General features: G+C 39.9%; 1 protein-coding gene across 1 annotated transcript in view; it reads left to right on the top strand.

Annotated features, from left to right (window-relative positions):
- IL17RC (interleukin 17 receptor C) overlaps positions 1-18,415 on the top strand; it is a 120,943-nt gene that overhangs the window by 89,466 nt on the left and 13,062 nt on the right. The window contains exons 12-16 of the mRNA XM_077451777.1: positions 2,002-2,055; positions 8,923-8,971; positions 11,277-11,359; positions 11,835-11,900; positions 15,225-15,273. Coding sequence (XP_077307903.1) covers positions 2,002-2,055; positions 8,923-8,971; positions 11,277-11,359; positions 11,835-11,900; positions 15,225-15,273 — 301 coding nt within the window. The remainder of the gene's footprint in view (positions 1-2,001; positions 2,056-8,922; positions 8,972-11,276; positions 11,360-11,834; positions 11,901-15,224; positions 15,274-18,415) is intronic.

Genomic DNA, 18,415 nt, shown 5'->3' with positions numbered 1-18,415 from the left:
CTCATTAAGAAGAATGCCTTTTACATTGATGGTCAGTGGAAAGCGTTTCTTACATTGGGTGTCCATGGGAATAATGCGTCTTACTTTGGTGATCAATGGGAAGAGTGCTCCTTGCAATGATAGTCAGTGGGAAGAATGCTCCTTACATTCGTGGTCAGTGGGGAAAATGCTCCTTCCGTTGGTGGCCAGTGGGAAGAATATCCCTTACGTTAGTGGTTAGTGTGAAAAATGCTTCTCATATTGGTGATCATTGGGAAGAATGCACCTTAAAGTGGTGGTCAGTGGGAAGAATGCTCCTTATATTGGTGGTCAGTGGGAACAATGCTCCTTACATCGGTGGACACTGGGAAGAATGCTTCTTACATTGGTAGTCAGTTAGAAGAATGCTTCTTAAATTGGTGGTCAGTTGGAAGAATGTCATGTGGTCAGTGGTGCTCCTTACATACAGAATGCCGCCATTCCAAACTGCTAAAAAGATCACTGGTGTCCATTGTGTTAAAAAAGATAATTGATGTCATTCTGTTGGGTTACCACATCATCCCTTTAATCCAGGACACATATGAATTACACAGGTTCGGAGGCTGATTTATTGCAAATAAGGCACCGAGTGAGTTTAATTACCCCCTTAATCAGCCACAGAACCTTTGTATTTAATATGTGCAGGGCCGTCTTTAAGGCAGGGCAAAAGGGGCAGCTGCCCTGGGCCCTGTCATTGTTGTGGGGCCCAAAGCAGCTGCCTCATACTTGTCAACTATCCCAGTTTACATTCCCTTGTCCCTTGAGGTTTTAGTCCTGTGCTGTGTCCTGATAGCTGCTGTCAAGCTCTGACTTAGTGTTGTGTACAGATGACTCACCTGCAGACCCTGTGTTTACATGTAATTAACCGGCATTCATATGTAAATAGCAGTGTCACGCATATGTAATTAGCTGAGGCCAACAGCATTGATATGTAAATAAGGCAGCATTCATATGTATACCATGCCCCCCTGCAGTGAAGAAATGATGTGCTGTAACCTATAGTAACCAGTGAACAGTATTACTGTACAGTAATCTCTAGCAGCCAATCAACAAGCAGAAATCATGTGCTGTAACCTCTAGCAACTAATCAGTGAGCCTTAAGGAGTGCTGTAACCTCTAGCAACCAGTCAGTAAGCAGTAATGATATGCTGTAATCTCTGGCAACTAATCACAATCGCTGCCTGATCTGATACAGTAAACTGATTTTAAATCTAGCTGCTATTTCTTGTATCTCACAGAGAAGGTGGAAAGTGAAATTGCCTGGGGGGAGGGGGGCCCTAAGAAAATTTTTGCCCAGGGCCCAATCAATATTAAAGACGGCCCTGAATATGTGTCCTGGATTAAAGGGATGATGTGGCAACCAACCCTACCTGGAACTCTCCTGGCGCCAATAAAAGGAGTCAATTAGTAAGTGCTCAAGGAACTCCTAGCAAACTCTGGAGGAACCCTGGTGGAGAATGGCCGAAGTTGTTTATCACTTCCTGTTGGACTTTCTTACATACCTTGGAAAATGCAGCGGAAGTAGTGAGAGCCCCCTTTACTGCAGGAGGAATGAGACTCCTGTCATAGCGTGGATGAGTAGAGCCATGGCCAGTGGATGTCTTGCCACTACAAGAACCAAGCTGTCCAGCATCTACCAATTAAACACATGGCTTTCGGAGAGTTGAGTCTGTGAAGGAAAACCATAAAGCACGCTCATTAAATCTGATCTATTACTGCATGGTTCAATCACCAAAAAATGTTGATGTGCTGATTTTACAGGAGAAAATGTTTGTCTGTTTGTCTTGAAATTCATTGCATCAGGCAGGAAGTGATGGGAAATCCAAAATTGCACCGTTGTCACCAGAATGAAAATAGAGGAAACAAAAAGTTTTAGCTTTGGATATATTTTAAAATAAGATCACACCACATGTAATACGTACAGTAATTGGTTTATTTTCCAGACAGTATCCTTAAAATTTCTCTACTTGTTTTATATAACAGGTTCGAAATAGAATTGAGGGTCTGAAGGTGCTGCACCCATCGCTCTGTGTCCAGGTATGAACCATCCTTGTTATATTATCTGTATGTATTGATTGTATTTATTGCATTATGGGCTCCAGGCTAAAATTATAAATCCACTGCAGCCCAACTACAGCACTCCTTATGCTGCTTCTACCAACAAAGTTCTGCTGTACAGGGGCTGCAAGAGCCATATTAATATTAAATATGTAATATTAAATATTGCCATATGTAATATTAAAGCAATATTAATGTTTTTTTTCTTTTTTTATTAATATAAAAAGCATGTTATACTTACAAATGGTTTTGCACAGAGCAGCTCCAATCCTCTTCTTCTGGGGTCCCCCACTGGCCGTTCCAGGCTCCTCCTCTTTAGCAAGTGCCCACAAATGAAAGGCACTTTCCATGGGGGCACCATTGTGGGATCACTCCTGAGCAACACTGTTTGCATCTATTGACACAGAGCGTGCAGCTTGGCCTGCCCCAACTCGCTGTATACAGCATTTGATTGACAGCAGAGGGAGACAATGGCTCTCGCTGCTGCCAAAAGGAAATCAGGAGTGCGAGTCCCTGGAGAGCCAAGGTTCTCTTGGACATCACTGGATCGAGAGGGGGCTCAGGTAAGTATTGAGGGGGGGGGCTGCTACCCCCAGAAGGTTTTTTTACCTTCATGTATAGAATGCATGAAGGTAAAATACTGTACCTTGTGCCTTTACAACCACTTTAATGCCTATGCTGCGTACACACAACCGGACTTTCCGTCAGAAAAGGTCCGGCGATCTTCCCGATGGACTTTCGGTGGACTTCCGAAAGCCCGTTCGTTTTGAAAGTCATGACGTAAGACAGGACTAAAAAAGGAAGATCAATAGCCAGTAGCCAATAGCTGCCCTTGCGTCATATTTGGTCCGTCGGACCAGCATACAGACGAACGGTTTTCCCAATAAGGATTGAGTCCATCGGACAGATTTGAAACGTGTTCTATTTTTAGGTCAGTTGGATTCTTTTTATGAAAAACGATTGGATTAGCCCACACACAATCTGATTGTTCAATGGACTGATTCCGCCAGACCTAGTCTGCCGTAAAGTCCAGTTGTGTGTACACGGCATTATAATGCATTAAGGAAAAATTTTAAGGCTTTAAAACTAGGGCTGCAACTAACAATTATTTTCATAAACGATTAGTTGACCGATTATTGTTTTTATTAATTGATTAATCGGTTAATAACCTTAAAACAAGTGTGGTGTATAACTTAGTTAATATGTCAAGTTAAAAAAAATGGCAATTTATTCTTAAATATCTCTATGCAGTGGTAAATATAAATAACCAACTATATGGTTGGGGAGAAAATAACTGATAATAACAGACAGAAGAGATATACTGTATATACTATTAGAGCAGAGATATACTGTATATACTATTAGAGGAGATATATACTGTATATACTATTAGAGGAGATATACTGTATATATTATTAGAGGAGATATATACTGTATATACTATTAGAGGAGATATACTGTATATATTATTAGAGGAGAGATATACTGTAAATACTACTAGAGGAGATATATACTGTATATACTATTAGACGAGATATATACTGTATATACTATTAGAGGAGATATACTGTATATACCAGTGATGGCGAACCTTGGCACCCCAGATGTTTTAAAACTACATTTCCCATGATGCTCCACTACACTGCAGAGTGGATGAGCATCATGGGAAATGTGGTTCCAAAACATCTGGGGTGCCAAGGTTCGCCATCACTGGTATATACTATTAGAGGAGAGATATACTGTATGTAGCACTGACCCCCGAAGGAGCGGCTGGTTTGATTTGGGCTTACCGTTTACCTCCTTTGCCTTGTAGCTCGTCGTTCTTGTCTAGGGGTTCCCGAGGTTGATGGCCCAATAACTGCAGAGACCGACACCTGTATACCTTTTGGAATTTTTATTTAAAACGTTGAACAGAAAGACAGTCTCTCAGCCAGCCTCGTGCGTGGCCCTCTTCCGAAGAGTCCTCCCATATGCGATGTTAGTACAGCGCTCTCCCCCGCTGAGCTATTGTGTTCTGACAAGGGGATGCCAAAGCCAGAACATACTGGTCAGCGATCCTAGCCATTGGCTGAGAGCGCTGATCGAATGCCGATTGACAGACCTTTTCCGGACCAGCTGCCGTACACACAGTTTTTATTGAACCGGCTGATACTGCCCGATATTCGGCCCCTGTGTTTGGCCCTATAGTGTCTTTGTCCCCACACAAACTCAGCTATGCCTCATTAAAGCGGAGTTCCACCCTATTTTTTCACTCTGGTCCCAGGCATTGGATATACTATTTTTTTCCCAGGCGCAGTGTAGGGATTTTTTATTTCAGCCCCTTGACAGTAAGGACAAAGCTTTTGAAATCTGAATGTTTTTCTATTTTGACTACACTAGCTTGATAGGGGCCCACTGTGTTTCTGGTTTTCCTTTCAAAGGAATGATATCTGCTGTTGAGTACAGTAACTACAAAATGTAATCTTTGTACTGTGTATTCAGCACCTGCATTGCCAACTTACTCATCTGTGACCAGTGCATTGCATTGCAAGTACGCATTGTACTTTGTGAACATGTTGACAGATGTGCCGCAGCTTGTAATAACTTTGTGGCTCCAATTGAATGTACATGATCAATAAGGATGGGTATGAGTTCAAGTAAAGAAGTGGTATAGCAAAAGAAATATCAGATGTAGACACAGCTATTGGGTCCATGGTTCCCAAGAATGGGCCCCCAAGAATGTTTATGTCTTGTTCTTCATTGCATAAATAGACGTATTATCATCACTGTTTCAGATGGTAACTAGTGATGAGTTTGGCTTCGGATTCAGACTGGTACAAGCCTGGAAGTTAGCAGTCAATGCTGGGCCAATGTGCTCCGGGCTGGTGATTTCTGGCATTGCAGCTGATATACACAAAGGATTTGCACAACATCATTGACCAAATATGGCCACACAGGCATATAAGGTCAGTTTTTTTACCTCATTTGCCCTACGATGATTGCTAATGTTCAGGTTTGGACCAAACCTGGTTCAGATAGAACAGCCATTCTCAACCAGGGTTCCCTGAAACCCTGGGGTTCCTTGAGAGGTTGCTAGGGGTTCCTTGAGCTGTGGCTGATGAAATAACTTTTTGATGTTGCCTACATAGTTCAAGGTTCAGCATCACTTAGCAAAGCCAGCAGCATGACACCAAATATCTTTTTAGCTGTCTTTTAAAGGATATCTAAAGGTTCGTGGTTTGTTTTAAAATAAAATAAAAAGTCACACTTGCCTCCTCTGTGCAGTTGGTTTTATACAGAGTGGCCCCAATCCTTCTCTTCTGGGGTCTCTCCTGGCTCCTTCTCTTCTCAATTGCCCTATTGGAGAGCCACTCTGCCTCTGGGCTATGGTGCAGGCGCACTCCCGTGTCCTGCTGCTGTGTCCATTGACACAGACAGTAGGACTCGGCCCCACCCCCCTGCTCCCATGTTAGTGGATTTGATTAATAGCAGCGGGAGCCAATGACTGCACTGCTATCAATCTATCCAATCAGAACCCGAGACACCGGCTGGAGCTGGTGTGCTCGTCCCCATTGCTGGAAAGATCGGGTTCAGGTAGATAAAAAGAAGGCTCTTGGGGGCTGCTGCATCACAGGAGGTTTTTTAACCATAATGCATTGAATGCATTAATGTGAAAAACCCTGAGGGTTTACAACCCATTTAAGGGTGGCATTCTGAGTACCACTTTAAGGGGGGACATTCTTCCTATTGGCCACCAGTATAAAGGGCATTGTTCCAATCAACCCCTGATGAATTGGTTTTAGTAAGGTTTCCTCAAGAACTGGGAATTATTTTTGGGGTTCCTCTAGGGTTAAAAGGTTGAGAAAGCCTGAAATAGAACCCAATTTATCCATACCTCATTAGCCCTACAATGACAGCTAATGTCCAGGTTTGGACCAAACCTAGTTCAGATCGAATCTAAGCTTATCTCTACCTCATTGGCCCTACGATGACAGCTAATGTCCAGATTTGGACCAAACCTGGTTCGGATAGAACCCAAGCTTATCCATACCTCATTGGCCCTACGATGACAGCTAATGTTCAGGTTTAGACCAAACCTGGTTCGGATAGAACCTAAGTTTATCCATACCTCATTGGCCCTATGATAACAGCTAATATCCAGATTTGGACCAAACCTGGTTCGGATAGAACCCAAACTTATCCATAATAGTAATGAGTTTGATTAATTGGGGAAGGAGTTAGGCTTAATTCATGGAGCTTTACACAAGGATAAAGATTTTTATTTTAAGTTAGGTTATTATCATTTAGAAATATAAGTGATAGGTAAATTAGGAGAATCTTTGATTCACAAATATTAGGTAGTAGTGTCACATCCAACTGGACTTGTTTTGTAATATTGAAGATGTTTCACCACTCATCCAACTGTCTTCCTTGGTTCCAGTGAGTGTTTTTTTTTATTTTTTATCAAAAGGTTTTTATTGCTCAAGAAACATAAAGCAAATTCAAGCAGGTATCACATTACACTTCATTTTATAAAGAATTAGTTACATAACCATTAGTCATATCCTGCAGTATACATATAACTGTGAGTAGACATTGCATTGCACATACATTGAGTTATTTTTGGTGATACATTGCAAACCCTTGCCAATGTGCTGACAACCCTAACATCTCCTCTCTTTTACCCTACTATGTTTTCTGTTACCCATGCGGGTGTGTCCCTGGGTATCTTTTACATCTATGAGCATCTAAGCAGTCTCATCTGTATCAGTTCTCTTGGGCTTATTCCTGGGCATATCGAGCCAAGCGGCCCAAAATCTGTCAATTTTCCCAGGATTCCCCCTAGGCTGATATATGTATTTTTCCATGATAACAGTATTACCCATGTGTTCAACCCAGAATTTAACCGTTGGTGATGTGGCAGATTTCCAGCTCATAAGTATTGTTTTCCTAGCTTGAAACAATGCTCTGGCGAAAGCCATCCTTGTAATTTCCTCTGGAATTGCCCCCTCCAGTATACCTAGAAGGCAACCTAGTGGATCAAGAGGGACAATAGTTTGAAATACCCTGTTAAGTGTGGCCAGGACCCCCGTCCAATATCTATGGCGTTTGGGGCAATGCCAGAGCAGATGTATCAGATCACCGGGCACTATTTTATACTTGCCACACGAGTCTGGCAATTTGTCGATTTTTGTGAAGTTTTACTGGGGTATAGTGTGCTCTCAATAGAATATATAATTGGGATACTTTTTGTAATACGTTCCGCGAACAGGTGTTAACAGCTTGAAGGGCCTCTTCCCACTGCTCCCCTGTAATGGGGCCTAAGTCTGCCTCCCACTGGATCGCTACTTTAATGGGGTCTCCCTCCAAGAATGCAGAGAGGATCATAAGGTAGCATTGGGATATTATACCCATTTTGTCTCTGAAGCGAGTCAGTAGGGGGTATATATTTAGCTTATAACAATCAGTTTGAGGCATATATAAATGTAAGTATTTAAAGAAGCTCTGCATTCAAACCAGGTTCCTCATCCAGTTACATCAGTGCAGATTTAGATCAGTTAATGGTAAGGCCTGAGTAGTGGCCAAAATCAGTGATAAGGGACACTGTGTGAGACAATGAGTTATCCGCGTCCTCCAGGAAGAGGAGCATATCGTCGGCGTTGAGCATTATTTTTTCATGCAATTCACTCTACCAAAATACATTGATTTGTGGACAAACCCATACCTGGGCAGCGAGAGGCTCAATAGCCAGTGCAAATAGCAGGGGGGACAGGGGGCAACCCTGCCTAGTGCAAAGAGATGAGACATCCTGTCTGACATGCGTATGGTGGCCCTTGGAGAACTATACAGTAACCGTACCCATGCGATGAATAGAGGACCAAACACAAATTTGGACAGTACATCCCAGAGATAACACCAACTGACACTGTTGAATGCCTTATTGGCGTCAAGAGACAACAGTGCCCTGTGGCCAGCTTCATATGCTGGGGTCTGCATGTTCAAAAAAAAGTAATCTAAGGTTAGTCGCAGTGGATTTTCGTGGCATGAAGACTGCCTGGTCTGGGTGAATGGTAGACAGAATAACCTTGTTAACCCTTAAGGCCAGAACTTTGGCTAGTATTTTTACGTCACTTTTGCAGCAGTGAGATGGGCCTGTAAGAGCTTGGATCTACCGGGTCTTTTCCTGGTTTAAGTAATAGTATAATGTTTGCCCTGGTCATAGTTATAGGTATCTGTCCCGACTTTAAGGAGGAATTAAAGACTTCTAGTAGTTTGGGTAAAATTACCTCCCCATACTGGGTAAAGTACGGGGAGGTAGTTTGGGTAAAATTACCTCCCCGTACTTCCATGGGGATCCTGTGCTCTCGTGGTGCTTTACAGGTAGGGAAGGAGGCAGCCGCCTCTTTCGGCTCGTCTAACGTGAATGGAGCTTCCGGGTCTTAAGGGATATCGTTTCTAGATAACCTTGTAGTGCCTCATCAGAGTAATCATCACAAGGCTTGTACAAATCTGCATAGGAAGGAAGCTAGTTCAGTGATTATTAGCTCAGGGTCATTCACCAGTGAGTATTTTAAATGGTATGATTCTTCACTGATTGGACAAAGCTGTGTAAATATATTTAGGACATCTAGGTATGGCCAGCTAAAGAGGTTTTACACCATATCCCTAATCTGCTAAGAGATGTCATAACTGTCTTAACCAATGTGTGGTTATAAAGAATATCCTGTGTATAGTTCAATAGATAGTAAAAATACATTTAAAAAAAAAAGAGTCAGACTTGGACCAATTGCTCCTTTTCCAACCCCACTTTTTTTTTTTTATAATTCTGCTGCATATTTTAACCTCTTCATACTTATTAATTTACAGGTGTCAGTTAAAGGGAAAGTCTTGCATACAGAATGCTTAAATGCCAGCGGTAAGTTGTTTTATAGCTTTGTATTGAGTCTGCCAAATGACTATACTGGTTTTCCTTTATTTTATTTAGCTTGTTGGAAAGGTTGGGTTTCAGTATCTTGCCATAAGCTGTTCTTGCTTTACCTACAAAGCATTGTCTTAAAGCGGTAGTAAACCCGCATTTTTTTTTTTTTAAACCTGCAAAGCAAAAGGCATAATGAGCTAGTATGCACCGCATACTAGCTCATTATGAAATACTTACCTTAGAACGAGGCCCCGACATCTGGCCCGATCCACGCCGAGGGAGCCGACATGCTCCCTCGGCGTCTCTTCCTGGTATCGCGGCTCCGGCGCTGTGAGTGGCCGGAGCCGCGATATCGTCACTCCCGCACATGCGCGCGGGAGATTGCAGTCCGGCCGGACGAGCGCTGCCGGATTTTCACGGAGAGAACCCCCTTGTGCGCATGCGCCGCTGCAGTCAGCGGCGCATACCGAGGGGAATATCTCCTAAACCGTACAGGTTTAGGAGATATTTTTTTTACCTACAGGTAAGCCTTATTATAGGCTTTCCTGTAGGTAAAAGTAAAAAATGTGGGTATACAACCACTTTAAATGCCCATTGTTTAGGGATTGGAATTTTCTAAATGTGTGTTATAGAATGAAGGCATAGGAGAAGCCACTGCTCATGCAACTCCTATGCTGACCTATATCAAGGGAAATAGTAAAAAATCCTTCCAGCGCCCAAAAAAGTAATTTTTTCCCCATATCTGTTGGCCGAATTTGGCACTGCATGAGACACCAAATCAAACATATTGGCTATAGGCTGGTGTTTTTGAGTAGTCATCATATTTGACCCTGCACAACACCTCCATAGAGCACACCATGGTAATGCTATCACGTGGTACCATGCAAAGTCACTTGCCATGCAGAGAAAGCCTGACAGAGGCCTAGTTCCCTGCCATTGGTTCTGAAGATTCCTGCACCCTAGGAACTCATCAGACAAACAATGCTTCTGCTGATGGCCAGCTTGCAGGTATTGAGTAAGGCTTGGAAGACTTGGTGACCTATGATAAGGAAAGCAAAAAGAAGAAGGCACACCGGCATAGTACATTACCCATAAGACCTTTAATTAGTAAAACAAATTCCAGTGTACACACAAAAGTATAAGATAAAGTGCATGTATCGTCCTAATATCTGCTTGTTGAATCTATTATTTGTTGAATAGATAGATTGACAGTTAGCCTTTTATTAAAAAAGTGTCAGTGCTTTGAATGTGCAATAGTATACTGTATCTGTAAGTTAAAATCGATAAAATACGTGTTAGAGCAGCCTTTCTCAAGCTTCTACTCCAGAGGAACAATTTTTAGGTCTCGAGGAACCCCCTGCTAAAACCAATTCATTGGACTTTGGTGTCCCATTACAGTGATGGTCAGAATACCACCTATACAGACATCTAAAAAAGGTCTTTGGTGTCATGCTGCTGATTCTGCCAAGTTGTGTTAGCCCCAAAATTATGCAGACATCATCCAAAGGGAGGAGAGAAATCAGCCACAGCTCAAGGAACCCCTAACATCCTCTAGAGCAGGGGTGCCCAACCTTTTTAAGAGTGAGGGCCACTTAAGCAACTTGGTAACCAGTCGCGGGCCACAATGAGTGGAGCGGGTGGATGACAAGTCACGGCTACTCTATACACCCTCTGATCTGATCCACCCAGATGGAAGGGGATGAATTCCCTTCTATTTTTTGTATCGGATTTGTAGGATCGGATTGGAGGCAGGCGTGCGTAAACGGACAAGAGTCTGTTTACATCTGCCGCTCTGTAGAGGTGAATCGAGGGTCCGATTGGGTAGGGGCGATTGTGTGAAAAGGGCCTAAACCGCTTTCACACTGATGTGCTGCAGTTTACCCACACCACGGGTGCAGCGTAGCGCACCTGTGTCTATCCTGTGGGTTAACTGAACTTTGCCATAGAATCTGCCTGTGGCAAAAGCCGGCGCTGTACAGGAAGCATCGGGCTATGGGGCTCTGCTCTGCAGCCACTTTCTTCCTCTACCACCAGCTTCATTGACAACACTGATGCTGTGATATGACGAGCCGGCAACCTGTGAACTGGTCTTGCTAACCCGCCATTCCAGAGCAGGAGGCCGCGGGCCACATCAGAGGGCTCCAGAGGCAACCTGTGGCCCCCGGACCACTGGTTGGCCACCCCTGCTCTAGAGGAACCCTAGTGTTTCACGGAAACCTGTTTAAAAATGGCTGTGTTAGATTATGAACTATTGTAAATAAAAAGATTTCCATTATGACCTTTTCTTTGTCTTCTTTCTCAGTGAGACGCGAGTTTCAGAATGAAGCTTTACTATGCCTCATAGAAAATGGAAGATGCAAAACACTATTCAACACGACACACCAGGTACTGCAAGAATACTAGCTCTCTGCGGGACTATGTTCTGAGATCCTTGGGGGTGGTTCTGGGGAAGAGCTTTTCCTCCTCAAATTAAAACAGTGATGACAGGAAGCTAAAAGAAGCCTGAATGAATACTACACTGTGTGAATTTTCTACCTGTTACATATCTGCTTTACATTTTCCATTGCTTTTGCTATATTTCAAGAGGTTTTTCTGTTTTAGACTCAACATAGAAAACTTATCCATTTGCCCTCTGCTGATTGGTGGGATCTTCCCAACTAAAGCCATGGCCAAGCTTCCTTCTTTCTCTCCATGTTTACTGTATTTTTATTGCATTTCCTTTTAACTGGAATAAAAGAAAATAGCAAATACAGAAATATGTAAGAAATGAAAGTTATAAAAAGACTGAAGCATTGTAAAAATATATATTTGCATAAAGTTTTAGAATGTCAAAATCTTGTATGTTTTTGTTTCTGTGCAGCCAAACATAGTTGCATATTTAGAAGAAAAGTTGGTGGGAGACGCGGTGTCAGAGCATTGTTTAAAGGTGAGACTGAAGTAGTAAAGAAAGTTGCTGTAAGCTATAGTAACCAATCAGATGCATTACTTTGTGCCCTGCCTGAATCTGATTGGCTGCTACAATTTATGTGGACAAAGTATGTGGACACTCAAATTATTGAGTTCAGGTGTTCCCAGGGTACTGTTAGCCCAGGTTCACAGCGCCCACAAATTCTAAGTCGCGCAACTTCCGCACATGACTTTGAATTTGGCCCTCCAGTGTGACTTCAGCACGGCTTGCATGCGACTTCTTTAACAGAAGTCAATGCAAGTTGTACCAAAGTCAGACCAAAAGTAGTGCAGGAACCTTTTTCTAAGTCGGAGAAACTCAGATCGCACCGATTGTTTACGGTTCCATTGCACAGAACGTGGTCTGACTTCTGATGCAACAAGTGCTCCAAAGTCGGATTGGTTGTCGCATCAGTGTGAACCGGGCCTTACTGCTACACAATGCAAAGATATTTTAGGCAAGTGTATGCATGTAATCTTGTAGTAACAGCTTGAGATAGACCCTTTTCAGTTCTACCAAAACGACCCCATAAAGACATGGTTTGATGAGTTTGGTGTGGAGGAGAGGCCTGACTAGAGGCCTGACTTCAACCCTACTGAACTATTTTGGGCTGAATTAAAATACAGATTGAAAGCCAGATCTTCTTGTCCAACGCATTACTAGACATGTGTGATTCGTTTCGTTACGAATCTAAATTTGGACAAAATTTTCAATATTTTGAGTTTCGGATGTATCCAAATCTCCGAATCACAATAGTAACAGATTTCAAGGAATCCAAAATAAGTTATGAGGAAACAACAAATTCATTTGTTTCATTGGATGTTTGAAGCATCTGTAATAACGTAATGACATAAAAAACAATTTAAATTGATTTAGTTTTTAAGCTGCATTAACGTTTTTCATTATTATAAAAAAAAATGCACTACATATAAAATGGAAACATAATGCAATAAATACAGTAAGATACAAATGTAAAATAAAATTGTGTTGGTTGAATGGAGGTGGATCCATCAGAAGCTCCAAATTACAATATAACTAATTAATCTGAAATTATGATTGTTCCATTCGTCATGTTATGTTTCATAGATTCTCATGGATGCACCTCCATCCAACCCAGAGAGCATAAGTTTTCCCCTAAAATATTGAATTAAAATGTTAAAGAAAATATAGCCAATCTTCCGAACATACTTCCAAGATATGAATCGATTTGGAAAAACGAATATTATAAAAAACAAATCCAAATATACACATTGAATCCAAATTTAGAAAAATAATCCAGATATACAAAACGAATTCTGAAAAATGAATCATTCTAACATAACAAATATGATGAAACCAAATGAAATACGAATTGATCCGAAATAAAACAAATTTTTCCATTGTGCACATCTGTACTCAGCACCAGAGTTCAAAAATGCTCCTTTGGGAGCTTTGTGAAAAGCCTGACAATAAAATTGGAGGCTGTTGTGACTGCCTTGGGGAAGGAGAGGGGTCCCAAATGAATGCCCATCATTTTGGAATGGGATGTTCAGTAAGCTCATATAGATGATTTACAGGGGTCCACATCTTATCGGCCTTGTTAGAAAACCTGTTAGCCCTTGTACACACGGTCGGACATTCCAACAAAATCCGTCGGATTTTGTCCGAAACTGGTGTTGCATACACACGGTCGGACAAAGTTGTCGGAAAATCCGATCGTTCGTAACAGGATGACTTTATTTAGTTACAACGGGACTACGTTCAGGCTAGTAGCCAATAGCTTTGGTCTAGGAATTTGATCTGAGCATGTGTGGCACTTTGTCCGACCGGAATTCTCTACAAACGATCGGACAAAGTCCAATCGGATCATGTTGTGGGAAATTTTTTATATCCAGCTCTCAAATTTTGTTGGTCGAACGTTCTGACGGAAAAAGTCAGAAGAAACCCCACATACGGTCGGATTATCTGACAACACGGTCCAATCGGACATTTTCCGTCTGAATGTCCGACCGTGTGTACAAGGGCTTAGAGTCTACAAAAGACAACATAGAATGGTTTATGTCAAAGCATATTCATGTGTTAGCCCTTGGACACCTGGTCGGACATTTCGACAACCAAATCCGTCGGATTTTGTCCGTCGGATTTTGTCCGAAACTGTTGCATACACACGGTCGGACAAGGTTGTCGAAAAATCCGATCTTTCAGAACGTGATGGCGTAATTTCCTTATGATGGGACTACGTTCAGGCTAGAAGTCAATAGCTTTGTTGTAGGAATTTGATCTGAGCATGCGTGGCACTTTGTCCGATCGGAATTCTCTACACATGATCGGAATATGTCCTATCGGACCAGTTTGTCGGAAAATATTTCCAGCAAGTTTGAAAATTTGGTCTGACGGATATTCCGACAGAAACAGTCCGAAGCATACCACACATAGTCGGATTATCCGACAACACGGTCCGATAGGACACATTCCGACGGATTCTCCGACCGTGTGTACAAGGGCTGAGAATGGCCCAGTCAAAGTCCAGACCTAAACCCAGTTGAGAATCTGTGGCAAGACTTGAAAATTGCTGTTCACAGACGCTCTCCATCCAATCTGACAGAGCTTGAGCTATTTTGCAAAGAAGAATGCGCAAAAATTTCACTCTCTTGATGTGCAAAGCTGGTAGAGACATCCCCAAAAAGACTTGCAGCTGTAATTGCAGCGAAACGCGGTTCTACAAAGTATTGACTCAGGGGGGGCTGAATACAAACGCACGCAGGGGCGGACTGACCATTGGGCCACTCGGGCACTGCCCGAGGGCCCCGTGCAACTAAGGGGCCCCATCAAGGTTGCCAGCCTCAGTAAAACCATGGAAAGTATGTAAAAATCTGTGTTTTTTTTTTACATCTGTCTCTGAAATCTCCCTTACAGACATCCTTTTGGTCTAAAAATCCCGAGATTATAGCTGCCCCACCTCTCCAGTACCTTCTCAGCCAATAGAAACATGTCTGTGTATACTGTGTGTGTGTTTGTGTATACTGTGTGGCCCCATAATGTCTGATTGCCTGGGGGCCCCATAATCTCCTATTGCCCGGGGGCCCCATGAGTTGTCAGTCCGCCCCTGAACGCACGCCACACTTTTGACATATTTATTTGTAAAAAATTCTGGAAAACATTTAACATTTTCCTTCCAATTCACAATTATGTGCCACTTTGTGTTGGTCTATCACATAAAATCCCAATAAAATAAATTTACATTTGTGGTTGTAACATGACAAAATGTGCAAAATTTCAAGGGGTTTCTAACAAATGTTTTTTTTCTTTTTTTTTTCTTTTCAGGTCTTATCTAGTGCAAAACAAAACATCTCCGTCTGCTCAGTTGATAAATGTAAGTGCATTCATAATATACAACCCTAACTCCAAAAAAGTTGGGACGCTGTGTAAAATCTACATAAAAACAGAATGCAATGATTTGCAAATCTCATAAGCCCGTATTTTATTTACAATAGAAAATAGAAAACATATTAAATGTTTAAACTGATAAAATGTACCATTTTAAGAAACAAATATCATTTTAAAATGTGAAATTTGTAAGATAATTTAGAATTGTGTATAACACATTTCAAGGATTAGCGTGCTACAAGTCACTGGCACCACTATGCTATGGCTAGAAATAATGCTTTCTCCAAAAAAAGAAAAAAAAAAAAAAGAAAATCCAGCTTTTCAATATGCCTGCAGTTTTCCAGCAAAACATAATGGCAGAAACAGCCATTTCACAAACTGAGTTGAATTTCTTCACGTGCAATCTTTAATTGATTTTCTCCAATTGTTTTCTTGCCTCTGGCTCTTGCCGCTTCATTGTCATTAAAATTCTCTTAACAGCTTGCCAAAATAATCAACACCTTTAATAAATACTTATACAGCCTGTGCCAAACCTCAGTTGATGATTTCCACTCAAAAAGAAAACTGTCCAGGTTAGAAGCACGCCGTCCTAAAGTATCTGCAAACCCAAAAACATAATAACTTACTGCTTTCCAGTCCTTGGATGTGGTGGCTGCATTTGTTTCCTTTTTTGGCTTTTTTTCCCTTTATTTTCACCTTGTGATCCTGACAATAACACTCTCACTGCCTATACTGAATCTATGGTGTAGCGGCATTGTCACCCAAGGTTGCTCGTCTGATTTGGACTAGACATGTGCGATAAGTTTCGCTACGGATTGAAATTCAGACTACATTTTTCGTTATTTGGAAATTCGGATGTATCCTAATTACCGAATCACAGTGGTAATAAATTTCAATGAATCCGAAATTAATTATTACAATATAATTATATAAATAATAATATTCATTATTATTATTATGTATTTTTTCTAATTTGAAAACGATTTTGTATTCAAATTTGAAAATGAATTTGAATTAGAAACATATTGCAATAAGTAGAGTAAGGTATAAAAGTGAACCATGATGATGATTCCTACTTAAGCTACTGAATAGAATAGAATATACATAAATTGAATATATTATAATAGAAAATAAAAGAGCAGAATAAAATGGAATAGAAAGGGATAGAATAAAACAGAATATAATAGAAAATAAAGGAATATAATATAATAAAATAGAACAGGAAATAATATAATAGAATATAATTATTATTATTATGTAATTTTTCTAATTTGAAAACGATTTTGTATTCAAATTTTAAAATGAATTTGAATTAGAAACATATTGCAATAAGTAGAGTAAGGTATAAAAGTGAACCATGATGATGATTCCTACTTAAGCTACTGAATAGAATAGAATAGAATAGAAATAAATTGAATATATTATAATAGGAAATAAAAGAACAGAATAAAATAGAAAGGGATATAATAAAACAGAATATAATAGAAAATAAAGGAATATAATATAATAAAATAGAACAGTAAATAATATAATAGAATATAATTATTATTATTATGTATTTTTTCTAATTTGAAAACGATTTTGTATTCAAATTTGAAAATGAATTTGAATTAGAAACATATTGCAATAAGTAGAGTAAGGTATAAAAGTGAACCATGATGATGATTCCTACTTAAGCTACTGAATAGAATAGAATAGAATATACATAAATTGAATATATTATAATAGAAAATAAAGAGCAGAATAAAATAGAATAGAAATGGATAGAATAAAACAGAATATAATAGAAAATAAAGGAATATAATATAATAAAATAGAACAGGAAATAATATAATAGAACAGACTAGAATGGAAAATTAATAGAATATAATAAAACAGAATATAATAGAAAATCATATAATAGAAAAGAAAAAAACAAAATAAAAAGTAAAAGATGATAATAGAATAGAATGGAATAAAATAGAATAGAATAGAAAATAAAAAACTATAATAGAAAATAATAAAATAGATAAGAATAGAATAGAACAAAAAAAAATAGAATATATTACAATAGAATAGAACAGAATAGAATAAAACAAATATAGCCGTCTTCTAAAATTCGAATTTTGAATCAATTTGAAAAGAATGAAAATATATTCTAATTTTGAATTGATTTTAAAATAACAAATATACGAAAAAAATTCCAGACACATGATAACACAAAAAAACGCGCTTGTGAAAAATTAAATACAATCAAAAATTAAGCTGCACCACCAACATGAGATATTATCACAAAAACGTAAAAAAAAAAATGTGTTGCCCTAAATCCAAAATACAATTAGGTGAGTCCAAGAAGTTTCCTGATGCTCGTGTAACTGGTGAGCTGAGTCTTAAATGCCAAAATTGCACACACCACTTTGTGAATTCACCACCACTACATATAGATGTGCTCTTACCAGGGAGCATAGACCTCCTATCACGGGAGGTCAAAGAAGGCTCATGTCTCTCATAAACCCATCCACTGTTCCAGCAAAGAGAAGACGATGGGAAGCACTTCATACCAGCCGACAGACGTACCGTCATTCCCTCTTGTCTCAAACCATCCGATGGTGTATACCAAAGAATAGATAAATGCCAATAATGTAAAACCATTTAAAATTCAACTTTATTAAAACTAATGCACTTACTCAATCCAGAATTAAAAAAACAGCTTCAGTCCACTTTCAATGTATAAAAAAACAAAAATTATCGCTGGTTAATCCAGATAGACGCAGTGACATGGGTCTTTATCTCCACCCGACCGGTTTCGTCACAGGAAGGACTTCTTCTGGGGCATATATATGAAATGAATTCCAAAAACAAATTATTCTCACATAACAAATATGACCAAATTAAATTATTAACTTAACAAGCAAATCCAAAATGAAACACAATTTTTCTGTTGTACACATCTCTAATTTGGACTACAAACATCTCCTGCTCTCTTCATCTCCAAAGGGAACAGAGGTTGTGTAGTTGACAGAAGATAGCTTGGAAAGCGTATACATTGTATGAGATTAGTTCAATTCACAGAAAGTGCACTTGCAGAAAATGTACTTAGCCTGAAAAAAGAAAAAAGAAATAATGCTATCCTATCTAATTACTGGTAA

The sequence above is a fragment of the Lithobates pipiens genome, unplaced genomic scaffold (genome assembly GCF_037356315.1).
Source record: "Lithobates pipiens isolate NorthernLeopardFrog02 unplaced genomic scaffold, aLitPip1_a1.2 Scaffold_23, whole genome shotgun sequence".
Taxonomy (NCBI): Eukaryota; Metazoa; Chordata; class Amphibia; order Anura; family Ranidae; genus Lithobates; species Lithobates pipiens.
The sequence above is the reverse complement of the archived record's forward strand: the minus strand, read 5'-3'. Positions and strand labels throughout refer to the sequence as shown.